This window comes from Antechinus flavipes, chromosome 4 (assembly GCF_016432865.1).
Source record: "Antechinus flavipes isolate AdamAnt ecotype Samford, QLD, Australia chromosome 4, AdamAnt_v2, whole genome shotgun sequence".
NCBI classification, from domain to species: domain Eukaryota; kingdom Metazoa; phylum Chordata; class Mammalia; order Dasyuromorphia; family Dasyuridae; genus Antechinus; species Antechinus flavipes.
In genome coordinates this window covers 8500779-8526329 of record NC_067401.1, presented here as the reverse complement: position 1 = coordinate 8526329, position 25551 = coordinate 8500779, and the positions used below count along the sequence as shown (strand labels likewise).

The following is a 25551-nucleotide window of genomic DNA, read 5'->3' as shown; positions in this document are numbered from 1 at the left end:
TAACCTTAAGGGAAGGCTCCGGCTTCCTGCAGGTGACGTTCTTGAGCTGGATGGATGAGCCACGTTGTTGGAATGAATGTAGAGCTTGGGAATGCTTGGCTCCAGAAGGCAGAGCTGAAAACCAAGGGTGAAATGGGCAGAGAGAGATGCTCCATGTCAGGAAAAGTTTCCTAAGCATGATAGTTAGTTTTCCCAGAATGCAGTGGGTGGCTCCCATTGTATGTGTGTGTTTGAGAGACAGAGACAGACAGACAGACAGACAGAGACAGAGAGAGATGGAGAATATGAGAATTTCCTTTCCCTAGAGGTCTTCAAAAAGAGGCTGCCATGACCCCTTCTGGGGGCTCTTGTGCAGCTCTGACTGCCTGGCCTCTGAGATCCCTCCCAGCTCCGAGAGTCTATGATTCTGTTGCCTTTAAGTCTGTAAAGGCAAATCACTTCAAAATGTGTTAAATAGAAAGGACATTTGGACACTTAGCAACTGTGTAAGCAAATCACTTAGACTCACCAAGCCTCAGTTTGTATTTCAGTAAATGGATGTCCTTGCACCATGTGCCTTAAGGGATTATTGTAAGAAAAGCACTTGGTAAATTTCAACTATGAGTGGTATTCTTATGGGAAAAGATGGGTTGCCCTTTCACCCCTAACCACATGACTCTCCTTCCCCCAGATCTGTTCATCCAGCTCCAGTCCCTCCCTGAGTCCCAAATCACCAGTTGCCTCATGGACATTTCAAAGTGCTCTTGTCTCAGAGACCCTCAAACTCAACGTGCCCCAAACTGAACTCAACCTCTTCTTTCTGTTAAATGTCCCTATTTGTGTCAAAGGGACCAGCATCTTTCCAGTGTCCTGAGTTCCAAACCTCAGCATCATCCTCAGCTCCTCATGCCGGCTCAGCTCCCACATCCCATCATCTGCCAAATTTTGTTTCTCCCTCTTACATCCAACCCTTAAATCTGTGGATGAGTGGAGAGCTCAAATCCTCATTATTGCACTAGCTTCCTAATCGGAGGGTCTGCCTGCTCTGACCCCTCCACACTGAGGTCAAAGTCCTGGTCCTTAGGCACCGATCTGACTGTGTGACTGCTACTCAACAACTTGCAGTGGATTTTTATCACGTGTGGTTAAAATATAACTTCCTCTTTAGTTTAAAAAAAAACCTTTTACCTTCTGATCTCATTGAACATGTTCAGTCCAGATATACTGGTGTTCTCTCTGTTCCTCCCATAAGACAATCCATCTCTGTGTTTTTCTGTTTGCCTGGGGTGGACCTCCTCCACATCTCCTAGGGTGTCTCTCTTCCTTTAAGAAGTCCCTCAGCTGTCATTTTCTGCAGGAAACCTTTCCTGATGCCATCCCCCAATGGATAACGCTTTCCCCCCAAACTATTTTTGTTAAATTACCTTTTACACATTTCCTTTTGTTTACTTTATAGTTGTGTTGTATGTCTTTTAGATGTACTTGTGTCATGTCCCCCACCCCCACCTACCCATTAGAAGACAAATAGTCTTTTGAACGAGTGTACATTATTCCTTCTTCCTACACGTACCCCGTGCCTAGCTATGTCTGGCCTATAGTGCTATGCCACTTGCCAGTGCTCGCCAATGGATTGATGGTGATGGAGACCTGGGTAATCCAGTCCTGTGGACTCACGTGGGGGGGTGTCTCTACCTGTGTTTAGCGTAGGACTCCCCAGAGCTTAACCTCTCTCTGCTCTGGAGGAAACCCTGGCTCTCGGGGTGGGGGGACGGTTCTCCCAGCTAACATCTCGGCCCCCATCTTCTTGTTCTTGGAAGGTGTGGTGTCTGCAGCTGGGACCCAGTTCTTCATTCCGTTTACAGAAATAACCTTGAGTGTAGTCATCATCCCGGACTTCCACTTCTAGAATAACTCTGGGCCCTTCTTCCCCATCTCCTTAAAGACACATAGCAAGCATTTCTCCCTGGGCTGCCCGTCACCCAGGTCTGCCGTGTGCCCCGTAAACAAAGGCGCTCCGGAATGGGACCCCAGTTCTATAAGTTGGAGCAGTGGAGAAAAGGACCTTGAGCTATATATAAAACAACTAAAAGAGCTGACTTCGGAGGCAGAGGATTTTGGTTGACATCTTGGCTCTGCCTTTGCTTCCGAGGAGATCTCAGATAAGTTACCTGACCCTCAGTTTCTCCATCTGTAAAATGACAAGATTAGATTTGTTGACTTCTGAGGGCCCTCCCAGCTCAAAAATCTATGATCTTTTAAAAGTTAGAGAGCCTGGCTTCCTTTTCTAGTTCCTTGTGAACTTGGACAATACCATTTTATCAAATAAGCATTTATTAAACACCTACAGTTAGTTCTAGGTGCTAGGTATATAGAGAGAAAAAATAAAATAAACAGTCCCTACCTTCAAGGAGCTTATAATGTGTTGGGGAAGAGGATGCAACCAGCACAAGTCTTTTTCCATCTCTGAGCCTCTGTAAAATAAGTATCAAATAAGAACATCTCTAAGGCCCCTTCCAGGTGCCAGATTGATCATTACAGGATCTATTCTCCATTAATAAATTAGCATTTATTAAGCACCTACTATGTGCCAGACCCTGTACTGAGCATGGGGATATAATTACAAATAATGTAACAGTTCCTACCTTTTAGTAATTTGCAGTTTAATGAGAGAAACAACAACCACATATCAAAGTATATGCAGAATAAATATAAAATCATTAAATACGAGGTAGTTAAGTACAAGGCAATTAGAAGGAGGGCACAAGTAGAGAGAGAAGAGGGGGGAGAAGAGGGAGAGATGTTTTCTGTGCACACTCAGAGTGTTATGGGAATAACCCTCCAGAAGCTTTCCTCTGACCCAGCTGGAAACACTCTCATTACCAGCAGAGATGGGGGAGAAAGCAGAAAATGAGTTTTCAATGCTGTCCCTTTTCCCCAAATGATGTAATGTGAGTTTAAGCTCTGTTTCACTGAATCTCCCAGGAAGCCCCGTTTCAGGGCCATAATCAGAAAGGGGGAGGCATTTTGGCTTGAGGGGTTTGTTTGGGGGATGGTGCCCCGGGTACGTGCCCAGGTGTGTGACCCGTGAGCACTCGTGTCCGTGCTACCTGCATCCGTGTGCACCGTGAGTGTGGTTTTGCACGCCCGTGCATGTGGATGTGAACGCGGCGTGCACATGTGTGTAACCAGGCCCTCCTGCCTGCAGTCCCCCAGCTTCTCCTCCGTCCTGCTGACTTCTGTTCCCCCGGGGCCACTTCCATCTCAGTTCCTCATTTCAAGACCACAGTAAACGTCCGAAGCTAAAATTACCAGCCTCTCCCCTCCCTCCGCGTGGAGCCTGAATGCGAGTCATAGTCCTCTCTCTGGGGGGCCGCGAGTGAAGACAGATCCAAGGAGCCCCAGCCCGGGGACCTCGGACAGTGTAGCCCCGACCAGACTTCTGTCTCCGTCTCCCAGGGACCTGGGGGGAGGAGGTGCTTTTCTCTTCCTGTTTCAGCTCAGATGGGCCCCCCTGTTGGAGGCCTGTGCAGGGATTGGCAAGGGTAGGGTCCTTCCTGCCACCAATGGGCCACAGCAGCACCTTTGGGGGAAAGACTCTGTATTTGTGTTTCTTTCTTAGACTTTGTAGCCCAAACCCTAGCATATGTTGTTGTTCAGGAGTGTCCTACTCTTCATGACTCCATTTGGTTTATTTTTTTAAAACAAAGATCCTGGAGTCATTGGTCATTTCCTTCTCCAGTTCATTTGACAGATGAGGAAACTGAGACAAATAAGGTGACTTGCCCAGTTAGTAAGTTTCTGAAACTGGATTTGAACTCGGTTCATCTTGACTCCGCCTGGTTCTGTACCCACTCAGCTGCTGCCCAATATACACTTGGGCTTTTAAAAAATATATTGCATATTCATTCATGAATTCATGTTTTTAGTGAGCTACATTTTGAATTCCCTCCCTCCTTCCCAGCTCTGCACTGGAGAAGCCCAACATCTGACACAGATATATAGGTGAAAGCATAACGTGCCCATTTCCACCTGTCATTTCTTTTTTTTATTATCATTATAGCTTTTTATCGACAGAACATATACATGGGTCATTTTTCAACATTGACCCTGGCAATCACTTCTGTTCCAACTTTTCCCCTCCTTCCCCCCACCCCCTCCCCAGATGGCAGGCAGTCCCCTACATGTTAAATGTGATAAAGTATATCCACATATCATTTCTTTCTCTGGAGGTGGATGGCATTTCTTTCATTATTCAGAATAGAGTCATTCAGTCACTCTTGGAACAACGTTGCTGCGACAGTATACGATGTTCTCTTGGTTCTGCCCGGTTCCCTCTTCATTATTTCATGCAAGTCTTCCGGTGCTTTTCTGAATCTCCCCCCCACCCCCCATTTCGAGCAGAATCCTATCCCACAACTTGTCCAGCCATTCCCTCCTTGATGGGCGTCCCTGTAATTTCCAGTTCTTTGCCACCACAAAAAGAGCTTTTCTGTTGTATTTTCTTTCTCCCTGATCACTTTGGGAAGTAGACTTCTCAACCTCATATCTGTATTCTTCTCCAAGGACACCTCCCCCGTGCCCCCCCCCCCCCGCCCACACAGACACACACCTGTGACTTTGATCGCATGACCTCCCGCCTCCCCAAGCCACTGCAGCCTGTCATTCGTTGCCCCTCTGTCACGTAGCTTTTGATTCTCCTAACACTGGCTCCTTCCCATTTCTTTACGAGCACATCTGTCTCCCCAGTCCGGAAAACAAAACAGAACACGACACAACACGACCAGCCCTTCCTTGACCCGACTCTTGTCTCATTTCTCTCCTCATCGCTAAATCGATTGTAAAAATAAATCTAATAATTTTTTTTCCACCCCCTACATTTGCCACTATACCCATAGTCCCTCCTGCCCCACGGAGCTAATCCTTCTGATGGGAGAAAGATGGGCAAAGTCATTTAGCAAAACTAGACAACAGACCTTGTGAACTTGGACAATACCATTTTATCAGACCTCCCCCCCAAAAGGTTGATATTATATGCTCTGTTTCGTACCCACAGTCCTCCTCTGGAAGAAAGCAGTGCCTTCTCATGCTGCTTCTTTGTCATGGTTTTGCATACTGCTCGACTTTTTGAAAAAGTTGCCTCCACTCACCGCCTCTACTTTCTCACTACCCACTTTCTCTTCAGCCCTGACTCCCCTGGCTTCCAGTCCAAGTGAGATCATGAGTAGAAAGTGCTTTGCAAACTTCAAAGTTGGTTATTATTGTATTCCCCACCACCCTGAGAAAACTTCCCTCAAAAAGTCACTGGTGATTAACAGTTGCTTAAGGCTAAGTGCCTTTGTTTCTATTCTTGTGGTCCTTGACCTTTTTGCAAGTCGTGTCCTTAAGGGAGCACTCGTTAGGAATGACTGCTTTCTCTGGCTCTCTGTCTGTTTTTGTCTCTGTCTTTGTCTTTCTGAGTCTGTTTGTCTCTCTCTTTATCTCTGCCTTTGTCTTTGTCTCTGTCTCTCTGTCTTTCTCTCTGCCTTCGTCCCTGTCTTTGTCTTTCTCTCTGAGTCTGTCTATCTCTATCTTTCTCTCTGTCTTTGTCTGTGTCTCTGTCTGTCTCTGTCTTTGTCTCTGCTTTCTCTCTGAGTCTGTCTCTATCTTTATCTCTGTCTTTGTTTTTCTCTGTCTGTTGTCTCTGTCTCTTTGTCTTTCTCCCTATGTCTCTATCTCTGTCTCTGTCTCTCCGTGTCTCTTCCATTGGAGTCAAAGACCATCCTCTCCTTGTCTTCCTGCCTCTGCCCATATTTTTGTACCTGTTCCTTTGCGAGCACCTCCTGACCCCACAGTGGGGGATTTCCCGAGGGAAATAGCCCCTAGCCCTCTTCTTCCTACACACTCTCTCCTTTGGTGACCTCCTTCACTTGTCAGAATTCAGATCCTATATCTGGAATAATAATTTTCCAATCAACTCATCAACTAGCATTTATTTTTTCATTAAACTTTCCCTAATTAATAAGTATCTTTCCCCCCCACCCATATTCTCCCCCCCAAAAAAACCAAAATTTTTGTGGTAATAAGCATAGTCAAGCAAAAAATAAAAGCCTCATTGGCCATGTCCAAAACTCTACGTCTCAGTCTGCCCCTGGAGGCCATCCCCTCTCCGGCAGGCGTAAGGGAGCAGTCCTCCTCATGAGTGCTCTGGCATCATGGTGCCTCTTGGGGTTCTTCAGATCTTCACTATTGCCTTGACCACACTTTGCGGCTTAACCAAGAGAACATTGTCACTGTGATAATTATTCTCCTGCTTTTGCTCACTTTAATCTGCACGAGTTATTCCACACAGTTCGCACAACTTATTCCAAGCTTCTCCGACATCATGATCTTCGTTATTTTTTATGGTGCGAGGATACTCCATCCCCTTCCTTTTCTCTTCACCGTTTCCATCTGGGCCATTTCCACTTGATTTATATTATTGGCGTTATTGCTCATTTTCCATCTCCCGTCATTTTTGGTCAGTTACCACATCCTATCAATTCTGCCACAGATTTAGAACTGAAACGGACACCCCCTCGTTTGCCACATGAGGAAACTGAGGCCCAAATGGGCCTTGGGGAAATGAATCCTCGAACTTGCAAGATTTGCTTTACGAACATATTTAAGGACTTTCTTTAAAATTAGCTTAATAGGACGACTCCTTCAGCACATAACATTTGCCCCTGGGTTCGGGGTGAGTTGTTGAATCTTATTCTGTTAGAATAGAATCTGCTTGGGAACAGGACCTATCTTTCTGTTTATATTTGTATTTCCAGGACTTGGCACAGTATTCGGGATACAGTAGGCATCTAATAAATGCATGTTGACTTAAGATGACTTGAAAAAGCGTCCCTTTGTGAGCAGCTCCAAACTAGCTTTCCAGATCCAGCCTACGTTCCTTCCCTTCACATCCATCCTTCGACCAGTAAAATCAAACTTGTCGCTGCTCCTCTCAGGTCCCCCGGCATTTCCCATCTCTTCGTATTTGCCCGCATGCCTAGAGTGCATTTCCTGCTCCTCTCTGGCCATTAGAGGCCCTGACTCCCTTCCAGGCCCGCCCCCCCCTTCCTGTAGGAAGACCCCGCCGCTGTCCTGAGATAGATGCGTCCTTCAGAGCCCAGAGTCTGGACTGGATGGAGGCAGGGGGGCTGGGGCTTGGGGTACAGGGGCTCCGAGTCCGCCTCCGGATCCAGCTCCCCCACGTTCTGGGGAACAACCCCCTCCCAGCAGCCTCAGAAGGATGTGGCAGCGCCCCGCTCCCAACCCCGGGCCTGATTAGGCAGCATTTTCTTACAGGAATTTTCAAAGTCTGCTCTTACTCACCCCACTTCCTTCCCTTTTGTGTCTCTGCCCCTGTGGCTTTCTCCCTCTGCCTCCCTTAGTGCCTTTCATCTCAGAGATACCACAGGAGAGTAGAAGGGGATTTGAGGTCATCGAACCCAACTCCCTCATTTTACAGATGAAAACACCGAGGCAGAGAGGAAGGGGGATGGAAGGAGTCAGTCGGGGTCGCCGGGATGGCACGAGGGGGGGGGGATTTAAAACCGGCAAGTTTGGGAATTCTTTAAAATGGCCAGACTGCTTTCTCAGCCAGTGTCCCATTTGTTGTTCACAGCCCGTGAGATCACTGGTATTAAGAGCCTCTGATCCGGCTTCAAACCCAGTTCTGCCTTTCCCTACCTGCGTGAACTTGGCCAAGTCACTTCCTGTGGCCATGAGCTCCAGTTTCAGGCTCGGGCCGGGCAGCCGTGAGACTCCTTCCAGCCCATAGGGGTCCAAGTCTTTGGCAAAGCAGGGAACGATGGCAGTAACATAAAGGGCTCTGATCAGGGCAGCCGCCTCTTCCCTCTAGGCCCTTTCAGGTCTGGCCGGGCTGGCGAGCTCATTTCCCACCTCCGCGCCTTTGCAGGAGCTGAGCCCGGTGGCTAGAATGCAGGCGTCCCTCTCCTCTCGGTCTCCTAGAATCCAGTATCCTTGAACATGCAACTTAAGGGCCACATTCCCTCTGAACTCTTTCCTGATCCCTGCGCTAACCGCCAGGGCCTTCTGCCTCCATGGTACTTGGTAGTTTCACTTTGCAAAACTCTTGTATAGAACTCCTGGTGATATCCAAAGTCTCTCTGAAAAGGGAGGGCCGTTTCTTGTGTTGTGTGCTTGGTATATATTAAGTGCTTAATAAATGCTTGTTGACTTGGGGGGGGGGGCGCGTGCTCAGCCTGGGGCCTAGCCCTTAGTGCTGAATTTTGCACGTTATAAACGCTGGCAGGCCACATGGACTGGACCTGCGGCTTCGTTGGGATGGGGAACTCTCCTATGAGGACCATCAGTACGGGGTGGGCGGGGCCCTTTCTGCAATTTAATAGCTCAGTTGCCCTCAGGCCCCTCCCTTCCCTCTGACCCCCCATTCTGCTGAATTCGGAGGAAGGGGATCTGGATTCCAAATGAGCCTGGAAGAGTGTGTGTGCAGGCCTTCTGCCTGAGGCGGGATAGCCTGGCACTAGGAGCAGTGGAGCATCCTGGGATTTGGGGTTGTTATAATTGTTGCTCCCATTTGGGCAAAGCTTACAAAGCCCCCGGAGGCAGGTGGGCTGCCTCTCGGAGTCCTACTTTACAGAGAAGGAGACTGAGGTTCAGTGTACAAGCAGGATCCCTGACTCCCAGGGCAGCCCTGCGGCCCCCACCCCACCCCCCAAGCTAGACCCGGCCCAGCCAAGAGCTAGAAGTGAAACCAGCCCTTTGGACAAATTTGTCGGAGGGTTTGAAAAGTCACCACGGCTTTCGTCCGACTTTGCTGGTTGGAGGGAGCCGGAGGGACGTCCCCCCCTGGGAGCCAGATGGCTGTGGGGGGGTGGGGGGCCCTGTGGCCAGGGAGGCCCCTGAGAGCGGCCCCGGCACTTTAGTGAGGGAGGGCAGTCCCGCTCCCGAGCCCAGAAGCGCCACCTTTTACAGCAGCTCTCTCTGGGGGGGTCTATCCGCAGGCGTCTGAAGGGGTTCCCGTCAGGTTTTTCATCAGCCTGGACCAGCTCATAGAATTCTACAAGAAGGAGAACATGGGCCTGGTAACCCACCTGCAATACCCTGTCCCCCAAGAAGAGGAGGAGGCTGGAGATGAGCTGGAGGAAGAAACAGGTGAGAGGGATGAGCTGGAGCAAGAAACAGGTGAGAACGATGAGCGGGAGCAAGAAACAGGGGAGAGGGATGAGCGGGAGGAAGAAACGGGGGAGAGGGATGAGCGGGAGGAAGAAACGGGGGAGAGGGATGAGCGGGAGGAAGAAACGGGGGAGAGGGATGAGCGGGAGGAAGAAACGGGAGAGGGAAGGTCCCCACAGGAGGCTGCTCTGTGCCCCTCAGTCCTGGATCTCAGAATCTCCCAGCCAAAAGGGCCCCCAAGGCCAAACCCTCCCATTTTACAGCTGGGGAAACTGAGGGGGAGGGACCTGGTTGGGACCAAGTCACCAGGGGAGGTGACTGGCTTATCCAAAGTCATGGAGATAGTAAGAAGTGATCAGGCTGGATTTGAATCTGGGTCCTCTGTGGGAGATACTCACAGCTCAATGCTATTCGCGCCCGAATTTGCCTCTTCAAACCTTGCCCATGGAGCTCCTGGTTCTGCGTGGTTCTGCGTGGTTCTGCGTGGTTCTGTGTGGTTCTGCGTAGTTCTGCGTGGTTCTGTGTGGTTCTGCGTGGTCCTGCGTGGTTCTGTGTGGTTCTGCGTGGTTCTGCATGGGTCTGCGTGGTTCTGCATGGTTCTCTGTGGTTCTGTGTGGATCTGTGTGGTTCTGCATGGTTCTGTGTGGTTCTGTGTGGTTCTCTGTGGTTCTGTGTGGATCTGTGTGGTTCTGCATGGTTCTGTGTGGTTCTGTGTGGTTCTGCGTGGTTCTGCGTGGTTCTGCATGGTTCTGTGTGATTCTGTGTGGTTCTGCGTGGTTCTGTGTGGTTCTGTGTGGTTCTGCGTGGTTCTGCATGGTTCTCTGTGGTTCTGTGTGGTCCTGTGTGGTCCTGTGTGGTTCTGCGTGGTCCTGCATGGTCCTGCGTGGTCCTGTGTGGTTCTGTGTGATTCTGTGTGGTTCTGCGTGGTCCTGCGTGGTTCTGCATGGTTCTGTGTGGTTCTGCATGGTTCTGCGTGATTCTGTGTGGTCCTGTGTGGTTCTGCATGGTTCTGCGTGGTCCTGCGTGGTCCTGCGTGGTTCTGTGTGATTCTGTGTGGTTCTGCGTGGTTCTGCGTGGTCCTGCGTGGTTCTGCATGGTTCTGCGTGATTCTGTGTGGTTCTGTGTGGTCCTGTGTGGTTCTGCATGGTTCTGCGTGGTCCTGCGTGGTCCTGCGTGGTTCTGTGTGATTCTGTGTGATTCTGTGTGGTCCTGCGTGGTCCTGCGTGGTTCTGCATGGTTCTGTGTGGTTCTGCATGGTTCTGTATGGTTCTGTGTGGTTCTGCATGGTTCTGCGTGGTCCTGCATGGTCCTGTGTGATTCTGTGTGGTCCTGCGTGGTTCTGCATGGTTCTGCGTGATTCTGTGTGGTCCTGCGTGGTTCTGCATGGTTCTGCGTGATTCTGTGTGGTTCTGTGTGGTCCTGTGTGGTTCTGCATGGTTCTGCGTGGTCCTGCGTGGTCCTGCGTGGTTCTGTGTGATTCTGTGTGATTCTGTGTGGTCCTGCGTGGTCCTGTGTGGTTCTGCATGGTTCTGTGTGGTTCTGCATGGTTCTGTATGGTTCTGTGTGGTTCTGCATGGTTCTGCATGGTTCTGCGTGGTCCTGCGTGGTCCTGTGTGATTCTGTGTGGTTCTGTGTGGTCCTGCGTGGTCCTGCGTGGTTCTGCATGGTTCTGTGTGGTTCTGCATGGTTCTGTATGGTTCTGTGTGGTTCTGTGTGGTTCTGCGTGGTTCTGCGTGGTTCTGTGTGGTCCTGCGTGGTCCTGCGTGGTTCTGCGTGGTTCTGCGTGGTTCTGCATGGTCCTGCGTGGTTCTGCGTGGTTCTGTGTGGTTCTGCGTGGTTCTGCATGGTCCTGCGTGGTTCTGTGTGGTTCTGCATGGTTCTGTGTGGTCCTGTGTGGTTCTGTGTGATCTGGGCCAGGCAGGACAATTCTCACAGCCCATTGTCCTTGGCTTCTCTTCAGGCTGAGCTTCCACATTTGCCGTGGAGGGCAGGAGGGTCCCTGGAGTCACAGGCTTGGGAGTCAGGGCCATCTAAGACCCTCAGCGGCAGAGCGCTCACTTCCCAGGACTCAGTTTCCTTAGCTACAGAACGAGTTTGTCCCAGTGATTTCTGATGGCCCCTCAGCTCTCATTCTAGGCAGCGTATGCTCTGCCCATCCTAATTGCCCCCCCCACAACGTTCTTCACTTATCAATCCTCCCTAAATTGGGGCACCCGGACCTGGAAAAGAAAGTCTCACCAAAGCAGCAGGAGAGCTGCCCTCTTTCTCTCTGAACCAGAGAGGCGGCTCAGGGGTTAGAGCTCCAGGCCTGGAGTCAGGCCGAGTTCAGTTCCAGCCTCAGACCCTTCGCAGATGTGTGACCCTGGGCAAGTCACTTAACTGCCGTCTGCCTCAGTTTCCTCCACTGTAAAATGGGGGCAATAGCACCTTCCTCCCAGGATTGTGGTGAGGAACAAATGAGAAGATGTTTGTAAAACACTTGGCCGGACTTAAGTGCTCTATCAGTGGCAGCCCCTGATTCTTTTCATAGGCTACGATCACGTTGGCTTTCTCCACTGCCATATGACCCTGTTGGCACAAACTGGCCCGCACGTCCCCGAAGCCCCCAGACCCTTTCCAGACAAATTGCAGCCTACCCCGCTTCCCTCAGCTCGTGCTTGGGAGGACCCATCTCTGTTTTCCTGTTTGCTCAAACCCTCCCCGTGAGCCCAGGCCCGTTGGCGCAGGTTGGAGTCTTGGCGGTCCTCTGGGGTCCTCTGGGGTCCTCTGGGGTCTGTCTCAGTCAGTGCCCTCCGTGACTCTGCTGAACACGCCCTTCTCTGAGTCCTGGCGGCCAGCAGAGGCCCCTGGGCACCTACCGGAGACACTGCCCCAGCGTCCCGCGATCCCCGCTGTCCTTCCCCGGGCCCCGATCCGGACGCTTGTGCTCCCAAACCTGCCCCATGTTCTCCACCGGCGCAGCATGTGGACTCGCCGCTGCTGCCCGATTCCTCGGCCTCCTGGCCTCCGGGCGCCTTTGAAGGCCGGGGCCTCTCCCCAAGTCGGATTCCCCGTGGAGGCTCAGGGCTCCTGGCCGCGGCCCAGCAATCCGTCTTTCCTTAGCCGAGGATGCAGATCCTCCAGGCCGGGGACGTTCCCCGGCTCCTCTCGGCTCGTGGTGTCCCCCTAGTCCCTTTCCACTTGCAGCTTTTCTGTAAAGAGGAGAACATCTGGCCCCAGGGCCATCCTTTCTGAGCCGAGCCCCCCTCTGGCTTTGGGGCTTCATGGTTAGAATTGAAAAGGGACGTTAGAGATGGTTTGGTCCAACCCCCCATTTAACAGGTGAGGTGACTGAGGTGTGGAGGGAAGGCCCAGCTGGGGCTCCAACGGGCTCGCGACTCCGGGCAGCCTTTCGCCCCCTGGGCAGGTCCTCGGCCCCTTTGGGGGTCTCGGGAGCACAGCGGCCTCCTCTCCTCCCCAGTGATCTCCCCAAACTGCCTCATGTCCGGCGATCTCCCTTCAGCTGCCTCCAGGAGGCCAGGGAGCATTTAAAGTCGTCCCTTTGGCCACAATGTCCCGTTCCGTCCTCCTGCCGGTGGCCCGCCCAGATAGATCCCGCGAGCTTCATCCCGTGGCCGGCCTCCCTCAGAGAAGGGGCCCCGGTTACCTGACAGGCCGACGTCTGCCGCGCCTGCCTGCACAGGTAGAACCTGTGCCGTGTTCTGTCGGGAGCCTCCGCAGGGACGGTCCGTCCTTCTGTCCCTCGGGCCCGGTGAGTCTCGGGGCTCCTTGGGGCCTGGGCCAGGAGAGGCAGACTCGGCCTCCCCCTTAGACACCGACCCCACCTCGGGATCCTGGCTGGACCCACTGGCCCCGGGGCCTGGCCCCCTCAGGGGAGCCACGGGACATGAGCCTGGGCAAGCTCTGTGGGGCCTCTCTCGGGGCACAAGAAGCGGGGCGTCGGGGTCTGCCCGGGGAAGGGAAGTCCTGTTGCCTTGAGGTGGGGAGTGCTGGTGGTTTCCCCACGTTCATGCTTCAGGGAGGATGGAAACTGGCCAGAAAGATCTGAGTTAATTCCCCTTTTTCAGTTTGACTCATGGGTTTCCTCTCAGCAAGGACAGAGCACCCCGTTCTGGTTTGGGGTCCGCCATTCTCCTCTGAGGCTAAGAGCAAAGGGCGCCTTTGGCGGCCAGAGGGAGGAGAGAGCAGATAAAGGATGGGAAATGAGGAAGAGGGGAGGAACGTCCAGCCAGCAGTTATCGGGGGCCTGCTCTCTGCCCGGCCCTGAGGTTACCGGGACAGAAAGGGCCCTGGCCTGCCGTCCAGCAGTGCATTGTGGGGGAGCCCCAGGCCCGGGGGAGCTGAGGCTGCGGGCGGCCCTTCTAAAGGCAATTTAGCGACGTGGGGAGGGGGGGGCAGACTTCGGCCTGGGCCACGGCAACCTCCCGCCTTCTTCCCTGGAGCAGAATTCTTCATCTCACCGCCCGAGCTGCCGCCCAGGAACCTTCCCCTAGCACCGGGCTCCACCGAGGTCAAGGAAATTATCCTCCCGGCCGATAATTCCCGAGTCATGGAACAGAGCACGTTATCGCTGTCCGAGACGCTGCTGCAGCGCCTGCAGGGCCTGGACATCACTGGGTGAGTGCTTCTCCCTGGGAGGGAGGGGGAAAGTGGGCCAAGGGGAGGGGCAGGGGTCCTTCTGGGAAATCCGGCCTCAGCTGGCCCGGAGGGAACCGGTACCGCACCACATCCTTCTCGGGGTCCCTCGCCCATGGCTACGGCAGCATTCAGTCATGTACGTGCTCATTCACACAAGGAATATTTGCTGATCACTTGGAATGAGCAAGGCATTGTGGGAAAGGCCGTGAGGGACGTGGGGAGAAGCATAGGAATCAGGTCCCCCTCCCCTTGGATCTCTGAGCTGGGGGTGGGGGGCTAGCTAAGGCCTCCTCTGTGACAAGTCCAGATGGTTGGGAAGAGCTCAGGTGCAGGGCCGGGGGCTCATTCATAAGCCAGAGGACGGATGCGGAAGGCCTGTAAGTGTGGGAGCCACAGGCCAGAACCGGCGGGGATCCAGCAGCATCCCGGGGGGGAGGGAGGGGGCAAAAAGAGACCGGCTCAACCTGACTCAGTCAGAGGGAGACTGGCAGTAAACAACGGCCCAGTAGTGTTGGGGATAACTCATGGCCGTGGCGTGTTTTAAGGCCTCCCAATGCCCCTGCGAGGTAGCTTTGGGGGTGCCCCAGAAAGTGTGACCGTGGGAGCCCCAAGGCCCTTTGGAATCAGTGTCTCCCCTCCCCCTCGATGGGGACCCCCTCTGTTATGGACACCTGGGCACGCCTTGTACAGGCACTGACCCAGCACAGTCCCGTGCCACGTCTCCAGATAGTGAGACGTGCTGAAGCCCAAGGACCACAGGAGTCAGGGTTCCGGCTCAGAGGGGAAGGGGTCGCAGACGGCGCCAGCCCTCGAGCGAGCCGCCATTTGTGGGGCTGAAATCACGGGGTCATGGATCTAGAAATGGAAAGGCCCTCAGACACCACTGAGTCCAGCGCCCTCGTTTAGCAGATGAGGGAAAAAAGGCACAAGTAGGAGGTGACTGGCCCCAGATCACACAGCCAGAGAGCACCTCCCTGCCTTCCCTGCCTCCCCTGCCTCCCCTGCCTCCCCTGCCTCCCCTGCCTCCCCTGCCTCCCCTGCCTCCCCTGCCGCAGCTCAGTGGGCCAGAGGGCCCCGGGCTCGTGTGTGGCTGTGAATCCGCTTCTGACCTGATGACAAAGTCAGGACTAGCCCAGCTTGCATGGAACCCCGTCAGGGAGCCAGGAAACGCCCTCTTCTTTCTCTGCTCCCGCACTCCTTGGGGCACTTTGACTTCATGGAATAAAAACGCCAGGTTTTTAGTAATGAGATTTCAGTCAGGAATCGTTCCATCCATCAAGGCTTTCCCGGGCCTTGGCTACTTGGCGACAGCCTGGTGGCTGAGCCCAGGGTGGGGGGCAGCTGATTGGCAGGAGCCCCGCCAGCCTGCCCTGCCTGAGGAGCAGCCAGCCCCTGGGCTGAGGATCTCAGGATCCCATTCATTTCTGTGAGGGACGGAGGTGAGGGCAGGAGCCATGTCAGAGGGAAGCCTTTTAGGTTTCCCCAGGTCTCACCCACAAGCTCCTGGGGCCCAGGGGCTTCTGTTATCTCGGTGGCCCTGAGGGGAGGAGCTGTCCACCACAGGATGCATCTGGCACTTGGTACTCAGCAAAGGCTTCAGGAAACACTTGTCAGTCACTGGTAGAACCCCACGGTTTAGCCAGCGCCCCTACGCTTCTGCGCTGACCACTCCCCCGTTGTCCTTCCTGTTGTCAGAGGTCACTAGACCACGACAGTCTGAGGACTTTGGCTCCTGCCTCATTCCTCTTTCTTTTGGATATATTCCCCCGGAATAGAATGGGCCATCTCAGAATCACCAGCCCCCGTGTCTCCCTTTACGTGCCCTGTGAGGAGCCACCATTGTCCTCCTAGGCTGTGCTGATTCCTCCTTCGGATAGCGGGATGGCACAGTCTTGGATTCTGGAAAACCCGAGTTCAAATCCTGCTTCGCATCTTCATTATTTGTGTGATGCTGGGCAAGTCTCCCTCAGCTTCAGTTTTCTCACCTGAAAAATGGGGCAGTAATAACTTCTATCTCCCATAAATAAGGCACTTTAAAGTGCCCTATAAATGCTGGCTGTTGTCATAATTACCCAGCAGGCAACTATTCAACTGCCCACTTGTTTGACTGTCCAACTTGTCTTTTCTGCAGCCAGCCTGGTTTGTGTGTGGGGAGTACCAAAGGGGAAAAGGGCCACACCTTCTGCTTTTGATCTTGTATCCTGATAATGGGTACCCCATGGACGCACAGAATAAGCCGCTGTAAAGCAGCTTATCCCGAAGTTCAAAACAATATGGTGGAAAGTGCTCTAAGGTGACTGAGTAAAAACGTGACCACCGAAGTACGGTTAACAAAGAAGCCTAATAATGACCCAATGATCCCTCTATGAATTATTCTCCCCCCTACACAGACATGACATCAATTCCCCCATCATTTCACAATAGCACCGTTAATGTATGATAACCAGACCAAAAGCTCACTGCCACATCATCTGGCTAATGACTTATTTAAGTCAGTCAACCGGTGCTTATTAAGGTCCCTACTATGTGCCAGGAACTATGTTAAATTCTGGGGATACAAAGAAAAGTGGGGTATCGCGGATCCGAGAGGCAGAGCCGTGGAGCTGGCGACCACAGGCTTGAGCACATGGCTGGTAGTATGTACCAGGGCAATGCTTTTCTGTGGCCCAGACTCATCCAAATAGATGCGTCTGGGGAGAAACTGAGACTGAGGCTAGGGTTTGTCCAAGGATGCTCGAGAAGATAATTGCAGAGAACTGGAGTCAGATGTGGAGTGATCAGGAATGATATCAAAGCCTGAGTGTGTTAGATCAGGTCTCTGTCATCAATAGAGAATGTTCTGGAATAAGTCCCTTCTTCCCCAGCCTGGGCTTCTGCTAAAACAGGCAGAAATGCCGCCTTACCCGCTTTGTGTAGTGATTGTACCTGTTCCTTTCCCCTCCCTGGTGATTCAGCTGAACTGCCTGCCCCACTATTGAGATTATTAAGTCAAGTCGAGCACTTATTAAGTGCTTACTATTTTCTAGGCAGAGTGCTAAGTTAAGAAGCCACCATTTTATTTCCTTTGATCTCCCATCTGTCACTAGCTCCCCCTCCCAGACAAACCATTCCAAGGGCTAATGGGGGAGGAGGCATTCACGTGTCAGTGAACCAGGCATTCCTCCATACATTTATCCTTCCAGCCAACCAATTGTCATGTTTCTCTCACCTGGGGATGCAAATCAGAGACTGTTCTTTATGGTTGGGTAGGAGCTGTAAGTTAATCCCTACTATTGTCATTTCCTAGGCTTCCCGAAGAGCATCTGAAAGCCATCCAAGAATACCTGAATACTCAGCTTGCCCTGGATTCTGAATTTGTGAAGACGGGCTCCAATAATCTCCCCAACTTCAAGAAGCTAATTATGGTTCTCTGCAAAGAGCTCTACAGGTAGGCCTAGAAAAAGTGTCATTAAAATGTTGCCGGTCCCTCCATTAGTGAGGGACAAATAATCTAAGTCCATATTGCTATTATCAGACTGCCAGAACCAGCATCACTGCTGCCACCATTATCGCGCTGCCGCCATTATCACACTGCCATCCCTGTGGCTCCCGTTACTATCATTACAAACTCAGCAAGAACTATTAGAACTACTATTGGTATCAGAGATACAGAGCTGAGAGGAGCCTCACAGCTCATGGCTGCCATCGTTCCTTTTATTACCACCCCCTCCATTGCTGTGGTAACCATTGCGACCACCATCACTATACCTGCCGCTATCATTATACAGTGATCAGGGCATGTTCTTGGACAGCTTCTTTTTTTTTTAATAGCTTTTTTATTTACAAGATATATTCCTGGGTAATTTTACAGCATGGACATTTGCCAAACCTTTTGTTCCAATTTTTCCCCTCCTTCCCCCATCCCCTCCCCCAGATGGCAGGTTGACCAATACATGTTAAATATGTTAAAGTATAAATTAAATACGATATACGTATACATGCTTGGACAGCTTCTTGAAGAAGCTACCTGGACGAACATCACCATATTTATCATCTGTGCTATGATCATTACTACTTTTATCACTACCACCGCTAACACTACTGTTATCACTGATGCAATTATTTACACCGTGACTCTTATTAATACTATTACTCTTCTTATTACCATCGCTACTCCCACTCCCACCACTTGCTATCGTTCTTACCAGTGGTAGTATTATCAGTGCCATTGCTCATCACTACCATACATAATTACTCTTATGACTATCACTTTTATCTGTCACTACTATCATGAACAGTTATTCCTAAGATATTCTCTTATTCTATTAGTCTTAATAGAATATCACTAGTAACCAGTTACAGAGACTTATGAAGGACATTCCAAAGTAACTACATTATTTTTAATATATATTTTATTGATGTGTCACAGTCATTTGAGGGATAGGAAGATCCTTCCCACAGATTGAACTCTTTCTTATGACAGAGCCACAAGGAGCAAAAATATTTAATATTCTTGACCATATCTGACACTAAAATATTAACATTCTGTCCTAGTAAGTCTGTCATAAAAAGAGAATGTTTCCTTGTGTTTTCTCTGGGATCTTTATTGATGTTTTCCCAATTGTTTACTATGCAATTGTGATCTTTTCACATACATGATAGCTGTTAAATATAGTGTTCATTGAGTTCTCTTAATTTTACTCTCCATTTATATGAAACTTTTCCAAATCCTTCCTATTTGCCATTTTTACTGATCAATAATATTCCATTCAATAGTATATCAAAGGTTTTTTCAGCTGTTTCCCAGTTAATGGACATCTACTAATCCCAGTCTTTGTTACCAGAAAGATGCTGCTGTGACTATTTTAGTGAACATTAGACCTTTCTTTCTTTCTTCAACTTCTTTGGAAGATGTGTCCAGTGTGAGCTCACTGAGTTGAAGGGTGTGGATGCTCTACCCAGCCTTTCTTCATGGATAATTTAAACTCAAAATCCACAACGACTGAACCAATTCATTGCCTTTTCCCCAACAAAGTGGTTGATTGTTATCCCTCTAACCCTCCCTGCAATTCTTTAGCATTGATGCTTTTCTCATATTTTGTGGTCTTTGCTAATTTACATGATTTAAGATGACATTTCAGAATAGTTTTAATTTTCACTTCTCTCATTGTTGGGGATATGGAGCGTGTTTTCATCATTTATACTTTGTTTTTATATCATTTGACTACTTCTTTTGAGGATACGTCTGTGTGTGCATATGCTTGTTTAGAACAAGATTAGATCTGGAGTCAGAGGCCCTTGATTTAAGACTTATTCACCACCTCTAATGCCTTTGGCAAGTCCCCTCATTCCTGGACCTTCATTTCTTCATGGGTAAAATGTGAGTTGGGTTAGGTTATCCCTAAGGCCCCTTCCAGCTTTAGGGAATCACTTGGGCACAAAACTAAACTTAGACCTTATCAAAGGACTTAACAACAACGAGTTTGGGAGTTAGGAAACCCTGGTGGTTAGTCTTGTCTCTGCCACATCCTACCTGTGATGCTGAGTGAGTCACTCCCCCTCTCTGGTGCCGGGCTGTAAAATGAGAATCATCATATTTTCACTGCCACAGGGTGTTGTAAGGGTCATAAGTACGTAATCAAGTGACGTAATAGATAGGAAAGTGCTTTCACACTTTTCTTTGGGTTATCTTGTCTCTGCACTTGCCGTTTGAACTCTCCTCAGTCCCTTCCCCTTTCTGGGTTTCTTCTTTATGTGCAAAATGAGAGTTTAGCCTAAGGGTTGTTTAAGTTCCTGCCAGTTCTCTGCTAGCTATGATAATGCAGCTATAAATGTGTATGCTAGGCTTTCCTCGCCTTTCTTTCTCCTTCCTCTCCTCCTTCCCTCTCTTCTTTCTCCATCTCTTCTCCCTTCCCTTTCTCATCTCTCTTCCCCTCCCCTCTCTCCTTTCCTCTCTCTCTTCCTCTTTTCTCTTTTTGAGTAGATATACCCAGTGGTGAGTTCACTGAGACAGAGAGTGTGGATGCCTTACACAGTGTTATGGATATTTCAAAATCTAGACCTGGTCTTTACGATTGGTATAATTCCCACTCCACTCCATAGGGTTTTCCTCCCTTTGACCTTTGCCAAATTTATCTTTTACCAAACTCCTCAGGATGTGGTAGCAGTTGTTTTACTTTGTGCCTGTTATCAAATAGGTTTTATTGCAAAGGAAGCCAATTATAATGAAATACAGTTATTATTATTTTTTTAAGTTTACCAGCCCCAGGTTTGGAACCAACCCCACCCCCTGATTTAGGGGAACCAGAAAAGACTTAATGCCTGAGATGAATCTTGAAGGAAACTAAGAATTCCAAGACACTGGAGTCAGCCAGTCAGCCAATGATCACTTATTAAGCACCTGCTGTGTATCAAGCATTGGGTTAACCCTTGGAGATCAAAGAAGAGCAATACACAGTCCCTTCCCTCAAGGAGCTTATGATCTAATGGGAGGAATACAAAACACAAAAAGAAACTGAAAAGTGGAGGGTATAAATAGGGGAGCCCTCCCTCCAAAATCTGAAGGGAACTCTAGGTCAGCAGGTTGGGAAAGATTTGCTTTTCTCTCCTGACACTTTTCTCCTTAGTTAAATATTTGCTTTCCTTTCCCCATCAGCCAGAATGCCTGCGGGGAAAAGCAAATAGGGCAGGAAAAGTGAGGGGAGTAATGTGCATTAATCCTGGGGAGGTTGGCAGGAGCCAGACGGAAGAGTTTTAAATGCCAAGTGGAGGATTTCATCATTTTTCCCAGAGGCCCTAAGGACCCACCGGGGGCTCTTGAGCGGGGGAGGCGATACATCCAACCTGTCTCTAGGAAGGTTTCAGGAGGAGTGTAGGGGAGGGGGAGGAGAATAAACATTGATCGAGTGCCTTCCCCGTGCCAGGCTCTGCGCTACTGGCTTTCTCCATGTTGGCTCGTTTGCTTCGCTTGATATTTTCCCTTTGGGGTCTTGGTTTCCCTAAACAAAAATCCTGTCCCTTGAAGGCGTTCCGGTGCACTCCTGTATACTAGAAAGTGTCTTCCTGCTGTTGGTCTCCCTTTAAGAGTCGCCATCCCGGAGTGACCGCGGTGCCAGATGAAGCTTGTGTTTATGTGCTGAGTTGTGCGTCACAGAGGGTGAATTTTAATTCCTTCCATGTGCATTTCCCCAAATACCTTGACATAGTGGCAGCTTTGCCAAATGGCCACCGGCTGCCAGATGGAGGCATTGGGATCCCATCGACGGATCACTCATTGATGGAAGAGTCTCCGATCTACTGATCAAACAGATCTCCGGTTTCAGGGCGACCCTTTCCCATCTTCCTGGGGCATCCCTTTCCTTGGGAATGGTTAAAATGGTAAAGGGTTAAAAATGGAAAACCTGCACATTTCATCCACTACCTGGAGAGCCGCTCTCCTGAATCGGGGGGGATCTCTCCAGGTGCCGCTTCCTACCTCTCCTTAGGCTCGTAGAAGTCATCAAGTCTGACCCCTCCCATTTTACAGATGAGGAAACTGAGGCCCAGAGAGAGGTGATTTGCCCAGATTCCCACAGCTAGTAAATGTCTGAGGTAGGATTCGAACCCACGTTTCCTGTCTGCACACTCAGTGCCATGTCTACAACATGCTACCTCTCGAGGACCAGACCACAGCCAGGGCTTCTCAATTTTTCTCTTTCCCCGAGCACTTCAGGTGCAAAAGATGTTGTGGACCAATAACTATTTAAAAATGTAGAATTCAAGAGAACAATGGATCTTCTTTTCCCTGCAAGACCAAAAAGAGAAAGTTTTAGCCGATTTAACCATTCATTCAAAACATCAGATTATAAACATTGGTTATTAGAAACAAGCATCACTAATAATAATATAATTATAACAGTGCAGCCTTATTACATGTGTGGCCCAGGAGAAGCTACTTAATCTTTCCAGGCCTCAGTTTCCTCATCTGTAAAATGATGGGATTGGACCCTATGGCCTCCAAGATGCATTTGAGCCCTAAATTTTCCTATGTTCTTATAGCACAGTGTAGAGGAAAGAGAGCTAAGCCTGGAGTCAGGAGACCTGGACCCAAGTATTGTCATTTGAATGACCTTGAGTAAGTCAAAGAATCACAGAATCTCAGGGTTGAAAGGGACCTCAATGAGTCCAACTTATCCCCAAGCCAGAATCGTATCTACAATACTACGTTTCCAGTGCCTCTTGTTCTTCATCTGTAAATTTTTTTTTTGTAAACCTTAAAATACTATAGAAGTGTGAATTACTGTTTTCCTCCTCCTCTTAACCTTCCTCTTCCTCCTCTTCTTTTTCTTTTTCCTCTTCCTCCTCTTCCTCTTTCTCTTCTTCCTCCTCATGTTTTGAGGGCAAAGATTCATTTTTATCTTGGCATCCTTGGGACCATCGCTCCTGCCCTCCCTATATTACAGGGTTGTCATGAGGAAGGTTTTTCATAAACCTTAAGGGAATTATTGTCCTCTTCCTCTTCCTCTTTCTCTCTTCCTCTTCCTCCTCCTCCTCACGTCTTCACAAAGATTTTCATATTTATCTTGGCATTCTGGGGGCATCGGGCACACAGCTGGTGCTTAATAAGTGCCAGTGAGTCAGTCTGTTGATACTATCCCTTACTAAAGATATTGCTCTATAATTTCCAAAGCGATTTCTCATCTTTTGGGGTCTCCTCGCTGGTCGGTGTCACGCTGGGATTCTTGTCCCCAGATCCAGAGCATTCAGCCTCAGTCAGCCTCCAGGGCCATAGCTTTGGAGCAGGAAGGCCATCTAGTCCAAGGCACTCCTCTGGCAGATGAGGAAACAGACCCGGCGAGGGGAAGTGGGTTGAGAGTGTCATAGCTGGGGAGCTGGAAGGGCCCTCGGGGCCATCTTGTCCATCCCCTTCATTTTACAGGGAAGAAAACAGGCCCGGAAAGGGAAAGTGAGTTGCCTGAAATTATAGGGTTCAAAAGTAGCAGAACTGGGAAGCAAACTTTAGACTTCTCCTAAAACTACCACTGGGTTCACAACCTTGTCAAGTGTCCTTTTAATTGATAATATTGTCTCTTTGTGCCTCCTTGGTGGAGCCTAGTGGTCAGGGAGCCCGGCTTCCGGGGTCTAGTCTCTGCCTCTTTTCTCTCACGGGATGCATGACCTCGTCGAGGTCATGCATCGACGTCTGCTCCTATGACTCAGTTTCTCCATCTCAACAAAGATTCAGTTTGACTAGAGTGAGACAGGTGCTCTTCTCTGGCTCTAAACTTGGAGCCTCTCAGAGCTCTCTGCTTGACAACGCTTCTCATTTCCAGAGCCCACTTCACATTCTGCTCCCATCCTTGCTTGTCTTGTTAACAGCCTCCCAGAGCCACTTAATATTGACAGCTCTGACTGAATTCTGACAGTCGTGGCTTCCAGCTATTTCAGTAATAAATATTATTCTTAGGAAAGAAAAAAAAAAAAAGAATGTCTGGTGCTAGACACTGCTTCAGGGACACACACCACAGAGACCAGATTTGAGATGGAAAGTTTATTTTATTTATATCCAGTCAGGTCTGCAGGGGAAGAAGGAAGGAAGAAGCTCTACTAAGCATAAACTATGCACTTTACACATATTATCTTATCTGATCTTACAAAAATCATGGGAGCTAGGACTAGTGTTATCCCCATTTTACAGATAAGGAGACCAAGGCAGACAGAGCTTAAGTGTGTTATCCCCATTTTACAGATAAGGAGACCAAGGCAGACAGAGCTTAAGTGTGTTATCCCCATTTGACAGATAAGGAGATCAGGGCAGACAGAACTTAGGTGACTTGTTCTGGATCACCCAACTAGTAAATGTCTGAGTCTGGATTTGAACTCAGCTCTTCCTGATTCAAAGCCAGCACTCTTGTACCACTTCACTGCCACGAGGGAGAGAGTGGCTGGATTTGTGGATCAAAGGAAGCCCAACGATAACGTGGATTTCAGTTGTTTTGGAGAGCTCAGCCTCTCTGGCATCCCATTTCCGTATCTCTGAGCTGTTATCTCGCTTCCTGGGCATATCGTGAAGTCGAAGAAACCATAAAATGCTTTGATCTTCTATGAAAAGAGATGCTAAGCTTCTTGAAAATCCCATCCTGAGTGGCAAGTGCACATCTTGGAAACAGTTATTATCACGAATAATAATGACAGATGCACTTATTGGAAACTTCCTCCCATGTCTGCAACCATATGAGAAAATCCACTAGCAGGGGAAGTTAAGAGTATAAATATTCCAGCTTCCTTTGCGAATGCTTTTGGAAAGGAGAATGGGAGGCTTTGCTTCACAACCAGACACGATTTTGGAGGAAATTCCCCAGAGAAAGGGCAGTGGGGATCACTAAGAGCAGTCATGGCTCTGGTAACAAGAGGGGCTGAGAGCCTGACCTCGTTTCCTTTTCTAACAGATTGTAAGTGTGACCGACCCAATGGATGCCCCCAGGATAGATGGGACTTCAGTATTATATCTAATAACCTCTTTCCTGATCTTCGGATGAGGGCAAGATGCAAGCTGGATGATAGCCAAGTTAGGTGGAACCAGAGCAAGGGAGCCGAAAGGGAAGTCTGCAAGTGGGCCTGTCAGGCTTAGCAAATTTCTGGGTTATGTGAATCTAGAAAGAATAATTATAATGTTGGATAATGACATTGGGAGCCAGTAAGCTCTTGACAGGCTAAGAACATGAGTCCAGCCCAATGCAATGAAACTTTATGAGGATAAATGTCAAGTAGCGCAATTGGGCTCAAAAAATCAATTACCCAGACAGAAACTCAACAATAATGGTCTGTGCGAAGGTTTTAAAGGACTGCAGATTTCAGTGGGAGCCAGTGGTATGATACAGCCAAAGAAGGAGCTCAGCAGCATCAGGATGATAAGTAGCATTTCTGTAGTGCTTTAGGGTTTGCTGAGTGCTTTACTCTGGGGGATGGTATCATTACTCTGACGAGAGGCTATTATTATTAGTCTAATTTTACAGATCCTAACTGCTTCCCTTCCTTGCTCACTAAATTCCAGGATCCCTATTGTCCCTATTAAAAAAAAAAAAAAAAAAAAAAGCATATTATCGGCATTGAAAACTCTCTACAATCTGATTCCAGTGTATCTTTCTAGATGGATTTCACCTTCATTTGTGAATGTGAATCAATGGATTTCATTCATTCTATGCTTCCAGATGACGTAGCTCACTTGTTCCCCATACCTAACATTTTGTCTTCTGGTGATCTTGGGCAAATCAGGTAACCTCTCTCTGCCTCAGTTCCCTCAGTTGTTAAATGGGGATCATAACAGCCAAGGTGCTGTTATTAGCAGTGCAAATGAAATGAGATATTCACAAAGCACTTAGCATAGTGCCTGGCACGTAGTAGGTGTTTCCTTCTTTCCTTCTCCTCACCTTTGCACCGGCTTCCAACATTCTGGGAATGCTCTGCCCCAAAGATTTCCTTCAAGGCTCAATTTGTGCCAACCCCTACCTATGTGGCGCCTTTCCTGATCTTCCCCAGTTCTCTCCCCCGAACTCTCAAAATTACGTTGACTATATGTTCTTGTTGCTGTTCATCTTTTCTTCTCCGAGACAACCAATGACATGAGGCTGACGTCCTGACTTGCTGAATCCCTGAATTGGGATTTTTTCCTTTTTTTTTTTTTTCCCTGAGGCAGTTGGGGTTAAGTGACTTGCCCAGGGTCCCACAGCCAGGAAGTGTTAAGTGTCTGAGACCACATTTGAACTCAGGTCCTCCTGAGTCCAGGGCTGCTGCTCTAACCACTGCCCC

The 25551-nt window shown here is 49.5% G+C and overlaps 1 protein-coding gene across 6 annotated transcripts in view; it reads left to right on the top strand.

Annotated features, from left to right (window-relative positions):
- The window catches only part of INPP5D (inositol polyphosphate-5-phosphatase D), a 123436-nt gene that overhangs the window by 44014 nt on the left and 53871 nt on the right, over positions 1 to 25551 (top strand). For 4 of the 6 annotated variants that reach the window (XM_051999281.1, XM_051999276.1, XM_051999278.1 and 1 more), the window contains exons 5-7: positions 8976 to 9156; positions 13593 to 13764; positions 17072 to 17212. In XM_051999281.1, coding sequence (XP_051855241.1) covers positions 8976 to 9156; positions 13593 to 13764; positions 17072 to 17212 — 494 coding nt within the window. The remainder of the gene's footprint in view (positions 1 to 8975; positions 9157 to 13592; positions 13765 to 17071; positions 17213 to 25551) is intronic. The other 2 variants (XM_051999279.1, XM_051999280.1) reach the window with 1 other exon arrangement.